General features: G+C 39.0%; 1 protein-coding gene across 1 annotated transcript; it reads right to left on the bottom strand.

The window, feature by feature from the left end:
• Positions 1-8,457: 8,457 nt before the first annotated feature.
• Positions 8,458-9,132, bottom strand: LOC149141193 (L-gulonolactone oxidase 3-like). Its single transcript, XM_089451175.1, has one exon. It carries the CDS (start codon positions 9,130-9,132, stop codon positions 8,458-8,460), a length of 675 nt encoding a protein of 224 aa, XP_089307301.1.
• Between the last annotated feature and the right edge of the window lie 6,460 nt (positions 9,133-15,592).

The raw sequence follows: 15,592 nt of genomic DNA, 5'->3' as shown, positions 1-15,592 counted from the left end.
GATCTTGGGTTGATAAAATGGAATCCACCAACCAAGGAATTCCCCTTGGAGGAAATCCTAGTCCCTTCTCCTCTTGGGGAGATGTTGGTGCACCCCATATGCCCACATTGTCGCTTCCAGTACTGACGATCGGCTTGCCTGTATGGCTCTTCTCAACCTCTGTCATTCAGAACACCGTAATTCCTTAACAATGGAGTCAGCAACTAGACGAGTCCAGAGTTACCCACCAACCTTCTACTTCCTCTAATTCTTCCTCTCCTCCTTCCTCTTCGCTTGATGGGGCTGGTAAAGCCAAAAGTCAAGTACCTGAGAAGGACAAGGAAAAGAAGAAGAAAGAGAAGAAGAAGAAGGAGCCAAATGCGAATGGGGGCAAACAAGCATCGTCTAGCAAAAATCCACACACTGCACCGACCAGGCCTAAATCGCCATGTGTCATTTGCAAAGGAGACCACTATCATAGAGATTCTCCTTGCATCCCTCGGATCTTAAGGGACTGGTCTCCTCGTTTGCACAACCCGGTGTCGTCAACCTCTGATGATCATGTTGAAAACACACCGTCGACTAGTGAAAGTGAAGCCCTAGGACAAAAAGGAAAATATATATTTCCTTGTAAACTGTGCGAAGGCAATCATGTCGTCCATCGTTGTCCCTTCTTAGACGAGGCTAAAATAGTTTTGGACGATCGTCCAGTTTCACCGTTACGACTTCCTCCTGGATATAAAGAACTCTTGCCGAGTCCGTCACTAGTTGAAAATCCGGCTGGCCCGCTCAGGTGGTAAGCTGAAGCATCTAAAGGTCGAGGCGGCAGTTGACCTGATCTTGCCTTCAGAGGTTCCATCTTCAGATGATACAGCCACCGAAGAGAACAAGGATGACACCGTCCAAATTATTTTCATAAGCACAGACTCCAATGAACATGGGGGCAATTTACCTGTTCCTTTATCGTAAGAAGGAAGTTCGTCAGAGTCATACCCGGCCGTCTATTCGGTCCCACCTCCAAGCAACCTAGTTGTCTCCTTTGATTGGAATCAACTAGGCAGACCCCGTTTACCAGCTAGTGTACCATTCTGAATCATTGTTCAAATATATAGAATGGTTATGGCTGGTACCATCATAGATGAAGGGGCTTCTGTGAGTATCCTTTCCTCGACTACTTGGAAAGCGCTTGGTTCGCCATCGCTTTTGCCTGAGATGAGAAATCTAACAGGCTTTGATAAAGGAACCAGTCGACCGTTAGGGATCCTTCCTAATGTACCCATAACATTGAGAGGAAAAATTGTTCAAATGAACGTAATGGTAGTTCAAGGACCCCTGGATTATAGTCTACTCCTTGGACGAGACTATATTTATTGCATGGGAGCAACTGTGTCCTCACTCTTTAGAGTAATGTGTTTTCCGCACGAAGGAAGAGTGGTCAAGCTCGTAGACCAGCTTTCATTTCCTGAATCACACAAAGCAAATAGTCATATACCATCCCTGAATGGTCTTTTCACGCAAGAAATGTCTCAATCCCCAGTCCGTCCGCCCGATGAGCGTGAGTAATCCGGGGGACATGACTGAAACCCAGGGGGCATGCATCCTGGTCTGCTTCGGCAAGAAAACTTCAGGTATAGGGTAGGTTTCTGCGAGAAAATATGACTAGTCTGTACTCCCGTCCGTGATTGGAAGAGGGGGTTATTCTGGAATAAGATTCTCTTGTCAAAGTTATGTGGGTTGGCAAGCATCGCCACTCACCTTTGTTTATTTCGATAAACATCGCCGAAGAAGTGTTTTGTTTACATAGTAAATAGAACAATCTTTGGTAACCTGTAAGAGGTAGACCTCTCCCGGTAAAACAAATGTTTTAACGGAAGGAAGAAGGGGTAACCTTGAAACTCTGTTTTATACCTGGGGGCATGCAAACCTTTTGGCATGCAAGCGAAGAGCGACTATTTATTTTTTTAAATTTTTAGGTCCTCTAACCCTTTAAACTCATAGGATTGGCCATTTCTAAACTTGCATAAAGAAAGGATGAGGGGAAAAACTCTAAAAGTTGTCGTTTTTATATATGAGACATTCTTATCACACGACTGGATTAATCGAGCAGTTTTAGCGTGGACTTCATGCTCGTTAAAAAATAAACATAAGCAATGAGCACATGTTCCCCCAGAGTTTAAGCTCATTAAAAAATGAACTAATTTCCAGTAAATAACCATCGTGAATGTAATACTTCAGCCGTTAAAGCCTTGGTCGTGTTTGCACCGTCACCTCCACTTTTGCATTGGCCGATCATTCACCTCCATTTGATTGTTTACCCATTTTGAGGAACAACTACGAAGAGTGATCATGTTAGCCACCCTTGTAACACTGTCGTGATTGGAAAATTCCAAACCTTACCTGGAATCAGTTGCTACCCATTTTATCACTCGTTCCTCAAAAGACGAGTCTCCTTTAAGATCTTTTCAATTGACTCGTAAAATATGAAAATATTGCCGGGCCATTGGCCTCTCCAACTCGTTAAAGGGACTGGAAGTCCTATCCCTCCTCTAAATTTTAATCTTTTTGGACCTAAGGGATTATTACACAAAAAGATCGAGCGCTTGTTTTGTTCGGCTCGTTAAAAGTATCGAAAATTCATCCCTTCTGTATTGTTTTATACTTTTTCGGACTTAAGGGATTAGGTGACAAAAAAGGAATTTTGGAGTTTCCTTTACGTTCCTTTTCAGACTCTCTAAAATTGAAAAGGACCGAGTTATCTTTGTCGTTAAACTAGTTAAAATTTTAATAGCGACAAACTTGTCTATAGACGAGAACGAGTTTCACTATCGCTAGGCTCGTTAAAACATAGCGATGGGTTTGCCCGAAGGGAAAATTATAGAACAAGCATATGTTATCCTCCTCAAGCTTGACAAAAATAAAGAGGTACTGGTCAGCAATGACTGGGGAAAAATTGGGAAGAAAACTTGAAGAAACTTTGTTGGTAGCAAGTCACTCTTGAACATGACATTTTCACTCTGCATCCAAGTCGAGTTGGGTTGTTTCATTCACCGGTCACATCGCCATGGTCCCATCACACCATCCACATTTGGGGTAATGATACCAATCCATCATGTCAATGTCGCCGATATGTTCAAGAGAAGTCATTCAGAGATTTCACTTGTGTCTCACCCGCTACAATACATTCATACTCCATTCTTTCATGACCGCCACCCTAAACCGTATGTCATCAGATTGTTTTCACCTCCATTAAAATCATTTGCTTTGTTCTGTGTCACTGATGTGGGATTCATTAAGGCCCTCCTGTGACAGATCGCTTCTTGTCGACATCAGCTCATTATCCAAGAAGTTGATCTAGGAACACCCCATTCAGTACTTTGAAGCTTGCATGCCTCAATGGCAAGTTTCTCACTTCCGGCGATAGGTTTACATCAATGACCTTCGACTGAAAGATTTTGCGTGGTGTTCGACGCCAAGTCCTTTATTCACACCACGTGAATTGTACTGCAGTACCTTGAGGGTCATTATCATTATCGGTGATTCCTCTCGTGCCTGTTAACAGCTTACATCATTGGCTGGTAATCAGGAGATGTCTTTCCATGTTCGACTCCAGAACATCTCTCACATGGATCGACTTGTACTTCGAGTGAAGATCGAACGAGATTGAAGACCCTAGATCTAGTTTCATCCATCCGGGTTGCGATATATATTCAGGGAAATAAAGACATCAAATGTACATCATTGCTGCACAGATAATCATCTAATCAAAGGGATGATGGCTCTACCATAATCATCAGTTTACACTCAGACGATTGTCTGTCCTATGTACATGAAAATGAATTTATAAAGATGAGCATGGGAATGCCCGCCTCAGCTAGATCATGAAAATATTATGAAGATAATGTATTGTATTGTATCTTATTACAGGTCTCCTCCTAGCTTGAAAGAACTTCAGATCCTCATAATAAAGCATTTCACCCGACATCAAAAGATTAACGACCTCATGCTTTAGGGGGCAACTGTTATAGACATTTTTGGGCACTACAACCCCAAGCATAAATGTCCATAAACCAAGGGCTCCTAAGTCCCTAAAGGTGTTGTTCCAACCCCTAAACGAACAAGGTCAACTGATTACAGCTTCTCCCAGAAGTTCTCCATGAAAAACTACTCAGAACTGGTCAAAACTGGATCATTTCACTTGCTCCATGGCTAGGGTGCGATGCAACGCACCTTGTACAAACGGGAAGTGTGTTGCATTTCAAAAAGCTCTTCTATGGGGTGCGATGGATGGGAAAAGACAAGTGGCGGAGACAATTTGCGAGGTGGATGATCATGGGATTTTCCAGAAACTTCTCCTGGGACACTTGCCTCTTAGACTCACCCAAGGATGAGTAAGAGATCAATGAGATCTCCAAGTGGCATCAAGAACTACCAGAGAGAAGACACTAATCAAAAACCCAGAGCTGACTCACACCTCTGCAAATATCTATATATAGATCTCTCATCCCATAGATCCAGGGGGTTAGAGGCTGGAATTTTGCATATTGTAAGGAATTGCTGTTGGTTTCTTGAGACAAACATCAGATTGTTGGGTGATCTAAGCTTTGTATGAGGTGAAGAAGGGCTTCCTTGCTGAGAGGTTGATGCTGGGTCAGAACAACTGGTTGTAACTCCTCTTGGTTTTTTCTTGTTTATCAATAAAATCTATTCAAGTTTTCCTCCATACTCTTGTGTCATTTATGTTTGCTGCATTTGTATGGTCAATTTACATCTGATCCTAGATTGTTTATGATTATAGATCCATGTATTTGCATAGTGCTATGCTACTGTGATCTTACAGGTACTCTGTGAAGTTGGGCGTGCAAGGGAACAAGTAGCGAAAGACTATCAAGGAAGAGAGGAATCAAACCAGGAGATTAGCGCAAGACAGAGGTTGGTCTTCTTTGTTCCTCTCAATCTATACTTTATAAGGGAAAAACGAAAGTAGCTTTACTCTGTTTGTTTCTAAGGCAGCTATCACACCTTAGTGGGATAAGCAGTTCTAAGTAGACACTTTTCCCTGTAACACTTGGCCACAATCCTTCTTTCCTCTGAAGGTATCCTGTACCTCAGTCTCAGAATTCCCAATCCAACCCAGTATTGTACCTTTCATAATCAGTTTTGAATAGAGTTCCACTGACTTTCAGTTTAGTTCTAGAACCCAAACTAGGCGATTTTTCCCATGTGTCTAACCATACTAGTTCTACTTTTCTTCCTATCTTTCTCCAATCCAACCCCTTCCTCTTTGGGGTTTTCCTTTCTCTTTCTTTTTTCCACTCAGAGTGGGATTTTTCCTCCCTTATCTAGGTAAAGGAGAAGGAATATCAAGACATAACTGATTTTTAATTGTCAAGCCCAAAATAAAAATTATTTTCCTTATTATTATTATCATTCTTGGGTCACTCCCCATGACTTCATCATTGCACTTTCTATTATAAAGTCTTTTAAACATAATTCAAGTTACTTAGAACTACATACGTAAAATTGAAATGATTGTTCAGTAAATAATAAAACTTATTCACGTAACAGGGTGTTACATATTAAGCTTCCAAGAGCAAGTTTTACCTATATACATATATTAAGATTATATAAATATTAATATTAAAAATATAATATAAAATAATAATATTGATTTTTAAAATTTAAAATAAAATAATGTTATTTAAAAAAAAAAAAAAAAAAATTAAATGTGACTTTTAGAGTGTCTAGCAGGTTGAATCCGGTGAAAATATTTGTGGCCAAATCTTGATATTTGTTTAAACAAAAACCCTAGGGCACTTTGATTATGAAGAGTTCACCTATCAAACATTTTAATGAATCCTTGCCCAATTCTAGATAAATTAAATTAGAAAATAAATTGGAAAACTTTCCAAAATGTCCCACTTAAAGACATTGTTTTTAAAATAATTACATTTTACCAACAACAAAAACATAATAAAAATAAAATATATTAGGAAATCTTAGAAACTCCATTTATTTAATTGTACTATAAAACCCAAACACCTTTCCATCTAAATATTGTCATGTTATTAATATCATTTTTTTTAGGAAAAAATAAGACAATTACATTTTGCAAATGCCTGAGTAAAAAAGAAAACCAAGAAAGATGATCTTAAAGCTCCCAAACAATCATTTCTCCAAAAACCAGAAATCCACAAAGCATCTATAAAAAACTGGGCAAAGCCTACATAGCCCTAATAAATCCCCAAAAAAGACCCTAGAGAAATCAAACCCTAGGACAAGGTCCGAGGAAAAACTAAAAAGCCAAGCATCGCCACCAAAAACCGTGAAAAGGAAACTAAGAAATCCTGAAACCCCAGCAGAAGAAACTAGGCCATAGGCCATATGCAACACATTCAAAGAAAAGTCGAGAGACATGCTAGGGTCATAACTCATAGAGGAAACAAACAAAGGAAGTCGACCAAGCGATGATGTGAACCATAAAACGTCCTCACCGAGGAAACACATAGGTAACAAACTGTCATAGACAAACACTCCATCATGCAAACCCATGGGGACAAAGGCATAAACATTAGGTAGATAAATGCTTCAACAATAACAAACACAAGCCATATAAGCCTAGCCAAGACAGCGTATAAACCACCATATCTCGCACCAGTAACGCTCCACTGAAGTGGAAAAATAAAGAGGCGCAAAAGTAGGGATAAGTCGACAAAAAAGTCGTTGCACCTGAGCCCCCTCAACTCCCATCGAATGCAACAACAGAAAAGGAGGCACTCCCATCGAATACAACAACATAAAAGGAAGAATGAAACAATGACTCACACACCCTAGTTCCATCAACTCCCTTTACTAGAATAATGAATGTCTCCATTCACAAGAATAACAGATGTAAACTACCAAGCCAGGCAGCAACTCAACTGTAGCGAACTAGAGCTTTAGTGGTGTTGTCCAACCAAAACGAAGAGGAAAGAAGACAACAATGATAAGGGTTTGTACAACCCTCTTTTACCCATGTTATTAATATAATAATAATAATAATATTTTTAAAGTCAATAACCTATTCATATAATGAAACCTCGGTCCCCCCACCATCCAATTAATTACATCATAAATCAGAGCCACACCCACCATCCAAATATTGAAATACTATTCCTATTGGAAATTTAAAACAACTTAATAATAGTTCGTCTAACCCGCCATTGGATTAATTATACCATAAAAACCACAAAACCCCAAACCCCAAATCCAAATATTGGGATACTATTGACATTGAAATTTTGAAACAATATAATGGGAAGGTTGTTGAAAGCTTATGAAGCTTATCCAATAGTACAGTATTAATGAGTGGAGGTGTAATAATACAAATAAACTTCATGGTTTAAATCAAATGAATATTCCGGTTAATTATACCATAAAAACCCAAAAACCCCACAATCCAAATATTGGGATACTATCATTGAAATGTTGAAACAATATAATGGGAAGGATGTTGAAAGCTTATCCAAGAGTACAGTATTAATGAGCAAAGGTATAATAATACAAATAAACTTCATGGTTTAAATCAAATGAATATTCTGATTAATTATACCATAAAACCCCAAAAACTCCACAATCCAAATATTCGAATACTATTACATTGAAATTTTGAAACAATATAATGGGAAGGATGTTGAAAGCCTATCCAAGAGTACAATATTAATGAGCAGAGGTGTAATAATACAAATCAACTTCATGGATTAAATCAAATGAATATTCATGAGTAGAGGTGTAACAATACAAATCAACTTCATGGATTAAACCAAACGAATATTCCAATTAATTATACCATAAAAACCCAAAAACCCCACAATCCAAATATTGGGATACTATTACATTGAAATTTTGAAACAATATATTGGGAAGGATGTTGAAAGCTTATCCAAGAGTACAGTGTTAATGAGCAGAGGTGTAATAATACAAATCAACTTCATGGATTAAATCAAATGAATATTCCAATTAATTATACCATAAAAACCCAAAAACCCCACAATCCAAATATTGGGATACTATTGACATTGAAATTTTGAAAGAATATAATGGGAAGGATGTTGAAAGTTTATCCAAGAGTACAGTTTTAATGAGCAGAGGTGTAATAATACAAATCAACTTCATGTATTAAATCAAATGAATATTATGTGCAACACTTCATTGATCATGATTTATTAACGGATCATTCAACTAAAGGCCGTGATGTCACTATTAGAAAGAATCAATCATAAGTTTTATTAAAGGATCATCCATTCAAGGTCGTGATGTTGTCAGTGGTCCTATCTGTAGACACGAGCTCGCTTCCATATTCTTCCAGGCCTGCAGAAGTAGCCTTTATGGGGTGCACAGTGTTTATCCTCTCTGCGTTTACACAGTTTCTCCAATGCACAACCGTCTTTGAAAATTTCAACTCCTTTTCCATCAATACCAAGCAATCCATCTGTCCAATTATTAGAAAACAAGCCATCTGCATCCAGTTCCCGCTTCACTTTCAGAAATTTCCCCAAATTCACAGCCCTCTTGCTGGTTCCCTGAAACAGGTACCCCCTGACTCTCCCTAGTGGAGTGTGCCCCCATACTTCTCCACCAACATTTGCTTGATCTCTTCAAAACATCCAAATTCCATTTTGGCATCTCTGCGTCTCGACCTCTCAAATACTCAAATTCAAACGTGATTACATCCTCAGAATGGCCCAAATATGCCTTCGACTTTGACACAGAGCGCATGGTGATTCCCTCCACAACCTTGAGCTTGCACAAGGCCTCGAGATTCAAATCTCGGATTCTCTTGATATCAAGAATCGCCTCTCTGAACCTGCACAAAGGAACATAGATCTCATCGTCATTGCCTTTCAAGCCAGCCACACGATGATCCCATGAACAAATTGATTGATTTGCATCCATAATGTTGCTGGGTGTGCATAAATTGGGATTGGGCTCTTGTTTATGAGAGTAACCCTGGCATCCTCCAGTTGCCTGTATATGTTTATTAAATCCTATTACGGGATACCCTGTGAACCCTTTCAGAATATGGTTCAAGAATCCCCCACCTGAGGGTGCCCTGGCGTTCATGGCACTTTCACTCAGACTGCATAGCTGCTGGGAGTCGCAGGTTGAGTCAATCATTTCCACTGCGACATATACATATACAGACTATTAAATTCCACACCATACATGAAATAATAAAAAGTAAGAAAGGGAAGCTCACTGCCATCCTTATCTCATCCATATCTGATTGCAGATTTCATTATGTAGATGAGGTTTCTATGATTATACTTGTATATAGATATATACATGTGACGTTTGCATCGAAGTCCTCATGTTAATCCTTCATGCTTATGATTACACCTTCATGTAAATTGAGATCCTTTCTTTATATTGAGACTGTGATCATCCTTGTTACCATGACTATGACAGCATAGAGAGCTTCATCAAGTATGTGCATGTGTTCAGAGATTATGTGTATACACTACTGTGATATTTATGCCAAGAGTGTGTACTCTTGTAATCTACATCCGAGAACTATATACCATTTCCCGAACCAAGATTCTATAATAAAGACTTCCTTGGAGATTCTTGCAACCTTTAACTTGGTCAAGATTTCTGAGATGAATGCAAGGGTATTCATTGCAGTTATCATTGTGACTGCACCTTACTGCCTTCTCCAAAGCCATAGAGTAGTGCGAGATTCTTCACCTTCGAAGTTGTAGAAATGTCCGAAAATATCTGACTCCTCTAATGCGGATCTCTATCTTGTACCCATACGAAGATCATCAAGTCACAAACTTGTTAACATCTCAGACAAGTCTGAGTTCCTTTCTTGTAGTTTGCAGATACCCTAGATGGGGATTTATAGTGGTTCGTCGAAGAGGTGCGTCTGTTGATGCAAGATGACATGGCTTATATTTAACTTGCAGGCCGACATGACTGCGTTTGTACATATTTTATCTTGCAAACTTCTTTTTTAGAAGAATGGTGCTTGTCTTGGAGGGCTTCTTGACACTAGGTTGACCTATCTATATTACATAAATGCTCATAAAGAGCTCTTTAACATAATCTTGAGTCTTTGACTTTCCTAGACCTATGGAATGAGCAAGAAACTCACTCATATAATTTTATAAAAATAATATTTCTTTTTCTTGACAAATACAAAGATCAAAATTACATTGACATATACCAAACCTAGTTACACTTTTCTTTAACAAAGAAGGCCCGCAGTATGTTGGCGTTCAGCCTTAACTTTTTGGCACTCTATACATTTTAGCAAATATTCTACAATATCCCTACACATCCCTGGCCAAATATATATAGATATTTTTTATAGAAAAAACATTTTATGATATCGAGGATGAGCATGATATGTGCTTCTATGGTATTCATCTAGTATCAATTGCCTAACAGAAATCTAATTGGGAACATATATTTTGTTTCTAAAAATGAGTAGTTGGTCACTATTTATCTTATAATCTGAAAATTTTCCTTAGTTGTTGGCTTGAAAGGCTTGCTGCCATAGGAATTCATACTCAAGATCTTGCTGAGCAGCTTCCTTAATTTTCTCCAAGAATTTAAACTCGATTTGATTAAATTATACTTCGTAAATACAATGTATTCTTTTGCTCAGTGCATCTGCTACTTGATTCTCCTTGCCTTTTAGATGTTTAATCTCGAACTCATATTCACTAAGGAAAGCATTCCATCTGGCTTGGTGCACATTTATATTTGGTTGTTTGAAATAGCTAGTCAAGCTACTATGTTCTATTAACAAAAGAAATTTTTTACCCAACAGGTAATGTCTCCATACTTTTAATGCATGGATTACCATAGTTAATTCCATATCGTAGGAAAAGTACCTCTGCTCATGATCCTTCAATTTATGTGATTCGTACGCTATTACTTTATCATCTTGAGTTAACACATCATCAACTCCTTCCTTACTGGCATCTATACATACCACAAATTCTTTGTTTGGATCAACACTTTTTAACATAGGGGTTGTAGTTAATAAATGTTTTAATTGATCAAATCCTTGTTGACAAGTGTTAGTCCATTTAAATATTTTTCCCTTTTTTTATAGAGAGGTGATAGGATATGCAATCTGGGAGAATCTTTCTATAAACTGACGATAATACCCGGTTGGCCCTATAAATGATCGTATATCCGCTACATTTTTTGGCACCGACCACTCCATGATGGTATTGATTTTTTCAGGATCCACGACTATTCCCTCTATTGAAATAATGTGCCTTAAATATTGAATCTGATATTTATAAAAATCGCATTTACTAAATTTGGCATATATATGGTGATCACGTAATGTCTTCAATACTATACGAAGGTGCTCCTTGTGCTCTTCTATAGTTTTTGAATATACTAGAATACCTTCTATGAAAATTAGCACAAACTTATCTGGGAAAGGATAGAAAATTCCATGCATCAGACTCATGAATGTAGCTAGTGTGTTAGTTAAACCAAAAGGTAATACTACAAACTTGTAATGACCACAACAATTTCTAAAGGTTGTTTTATAATTGCATTCATCCTTCACTCGAATTTGATGATACCCATGTAGGTTTTAACCCTGTACAGAAATTACCTGCGTACGAATTATAAAACACAGAAAATAAACAATGCGAGATCATAACACATAAAACACATATACACAGAGATTTCCCCTGGATCCCAAAACTGGGACTACTAGCTTGATTTTTCATTATGTTCCTTTCAATGTTACAATACATATCTATACATGCCGAAGCATCCAATACCATGGACCGAAAACCATCACATCCAATACCATGGACCAAAAACCATCGGCGTCCAATACCATGGACCGAAAACCATCGCGTCCAAAAGACATGTGTGAAAATCATGCATAAAACCATAGGTGGGTCCGCCCAACCTAACATAGGGTCCAAAACCAAAATTTTCTGGGGCGCTTCCTCGGACCCCATAAAGTGGGGTTACGGGTGCCCTTCAAATCCCCTGTTAACTACATGGAAAGAATATAACACAACCCAACATTCTCCCACTTGTTGTTTTCTTTCCACAGGGGGCCACAAGAGAGCTTAGTCATTTTTCCAGCCCTGAAATGCACATTGTCTCTCTACACCAAGAGAACTTCTCAGAGCTCACAGATTTTGTCAATGCATCTACAATATTCTTCAAAGTGCCCACCTTTACCAGCAACACCTTTTTGTCTTCTATCATATCCCTCACAAAGTGATACTGAACATCAATGTGCTTTGTCTTTGAATGATATGCGGGGTTCTTTGCCAAGAAAATTGCACTTTGGCTGTCACAGTCTATCCTTATAGCTCCCTGTACTAACCCCATACTTGAACACAATCTCTGCAACCAAACTTCTTCCTTGCTTGCATGAGTGGCTTCCATGTATTCTGCCTCTATAGTTGATAATGCCACTACAAATTGTTTCTTACTAATCCAACTGACTCCACCTCCAAATAGGTTAAACACATACCCACTTGTAGATATTCTCTGATCTAGATCTCCAGCCCAGTCAGCATCAACAAAGCCATGAATATCCAACAATCTGTCCAATCCTGGTCTTCCTTGGTAGCACAAACCATAATCACTAGTGCCACGCAAATACCTGAAAACCTGCTTCATTGTTGTCCAATGCTCGTTTCTTGGTTTTGACATAAACCTGCTCAATAATCCCACTACATGTGCAATGTCTAGTTTAGTACAGACCATTGCATACATCAGGGTACCGACTGCACTTGTATATGGAACACGGGACATGCCCTCTTCCTCTTCTTGTGTCTTGGGACACTGTTCAGTAGATAACCTCACACCTACAGGAATAGGAACCTTCACTGGTTTATTATCCTGCATATTAATCATCTGTAGTATTGTCTCGACATACTTCCTCTGGTTTAACCAAAGCTTCCTCTTTACCCGATCTCTTTTAATTTCCATGCCCAAAATATAGTTTGCAGCACCAAGATATTTCATGTCGAATTTGCAGGACAATTGGGTCTTCAAATCCTGGATAATTTCTTTGTCATTTCCAACCAGCAACATATCATCCACATACAAGACCAGATAAATAACACGGTCACCAATTAATTTAAAATACACACAGTGATCTGCTTTGCTTCTAGTGAAGCCAAGTCCCCGTATAAACATATCAAATTTCTGATACCACATCCTTGGTGACTGTTTCGACCCATACAAAGACTTCTTTAACTTGCATACCAGTTCTTTCTTACCCTTCGCTGCAAAGCCTTTACGTTGCTTCATGTAGATTTCCTCTTCCAGATCCCCATGAAGAAATGTTGTCTTCACATCGATCTGTTCTACCTCAAAATCAAAAGCAGGGCAATAGATAAAAGTAATCTAATAGAAGTTACCTTGGCAATAGGAGAAAAAATATCACCAAAATCAATTCCCGACACCTGGGAATAACCTTTTTCTACCAACCAAGCTTTGTATTTCTCCACTTTTCCTTCTGCATTTGTCTTCTTTTTGAACACCCATTTGCTGCCAATGGGTTTCCTTCCAGCCGGCAACTCCACCAGATTCCAAGCCTCATTTTGTGCAAAGATGCCATTTCATCAACCATGGCCTCTTTCCAGAGTTTTCCATCCTCTGAATCTACTGCTTTCTTCACAGTTCTGGGATCATCGTGAGTAACAGATAAAGCAAAATTTGAACAGAAAGTAGATGGACTATACCTTTCAGGTTGCCTTCTTTCTCGAACTAATCTTCTCATAGCCGGAGTTTGTGGCTCTTCATCTTCTAATTCCTCCTCTGCTGTAAAGTCTGATTCTTCCTCCTTTAGCTCAAACTCTATCTTCTCGAGTTTCTTTCGTTGGACTTCATGTTTAATAACATCTTTCACCTGTCTGAACACCACATCTCGGCTGTACACAACCTTCCGTGTGACTGGGTTCCAAAGCTTATAACCCTTTAAACCATCCTTATACCCAATAAAGATGCACTTTTCAGATTTACTATCCAACTTGGTTCGTTTCTCCTTTGGAACATGTACATATGCATCACATCCAAATACCCTTAGATGTGAATGAGAGGGTTTCTTACCAGTCCATGCCTCTTGTGGAGCCTTATCCTCCAATGCTGATGAAGGTGACCTGTTGACAAGGTAACATGCAGTATCCACTGCGTCTACCCATAATTCTTGTCCTAACCCGGCACCACTGAGCATGCTTCTTGCCCTTTCCATCAACGTCTTTTTCATTCTTTCTGCAACTCCATTTTGCTGAGGTGTAAATGGAGTAGTTTTCTGCCGTGATATACCACACTTCTTATAGAATTCTTCAAATTCCTTGCTGCAAAACTCTCCACCATTATCTGTCCTCGGCACCTTTATCTTCTTCTCTGTCTGATTTTCCACGAGAGCCTTAAATTCTTTAAACCTGTCAAAGACTTCAAATTTCTTCTTAAGGAAATATATCCATGTATTCCTTGAGAAGTCATCTATAAATGATACATACTACACAGACTTACCCAGTGATGGAACCTTCATAGGTCCAAACACATCACTTGCACAAGCTCTAATATTTGTTTCGCCCTCTTACTACAAGAGGGGAAACTCACCCGATTCTGCTTCCCATATACACAATTTTCACAAAAATCAAAATTGAGAGAGCTATTACTTATACCTTCTACCATACCTTTACCATGAAGTATTCGAAGGCCCTTCTCTCCAATATGTCCAAGCATTTGATGCCACAGGATGGTCTTCTCTCCAAAGACCACTAGATTTTCTACTCCACTTTCAGGAATAAGAGAACTATTGCACCCATCAATAACAGTGCTACCTTGCAGCTTGTATAGAGTTCCAATCCAAACTCCCCGCATCAATACCAGTGCTCCCCGAAAACATCTTTCAGGTATCCTTCTCAAACACTGTTTTTACACCTGCATCATCTAGCTTGCTAATAGAAATCAGATTTCTGGCTAATGCAGGAATATGTAGAACACTTGGAAGTGTTCTAACCCTTCCACCTTTCAATTTCAACTTTACTTTTCCCCGGCCAACGATTCTAGCCTTCTTGTCATCCCCCAAGAAGACATCACCACCATCATATTTCTCATACTCACAGAACCACTCTCTATGGGGATTGAAGTGAAAGGATGCACCTGAGTCAATCAACCATGCCTCGTGATCTACATGTGTACTTGAAGAAGCCAAGTACACATCCTCACCTTCATCTGAGGTGGCTTTCACCTCTGCAGAAGGATCCTCATCAGATCCCTTTCCTTTGTCAGGAGCTTTAGATTTACAGTCCCTTTTGTAGTGCCCTTCCTTTCCACATTTCCAGCACACCACCTTTAAAGGTTTTCCTGGAGATTTAGATCTCCCACTCGATGACTTATTTTTGTTTCTGTTCTGGGTCCGCCCTCGTACAGACAAGGCATCACCATTTTGGCTCTCCATATTTTTCCGTCTCATCTCCTCCGTCAGCAAGGATGAGACTATTTCATCAAAATGCAAGGAAGTTGCATTGCTACCTATTGCAATAAGCATACTATCCCATGAATCTGGTAGAGAACACAACAAACTGATGCACTTATCTTCATCTAAAATTTTAATATCAAC

This window comes from Pinus tabuliformis, chromosome X, assembly GCF_031772625.1.
Source record: "Pinus tabuliformis cultivar Carrire ecotype Pingquan chromosome X, CPIR1, whole genome shotgun sequence".
Taxonomy (NCBI): domain Eukaryota; kingdom Viridiplantae; phylum Streptophyta; class Pinopsida; order Pinales; family Pinaceae; genus Pinus; species Pinus tabuliformis.
This window is presented reverse-complemented; position numbering and strand designations above follow the sequence as displayed.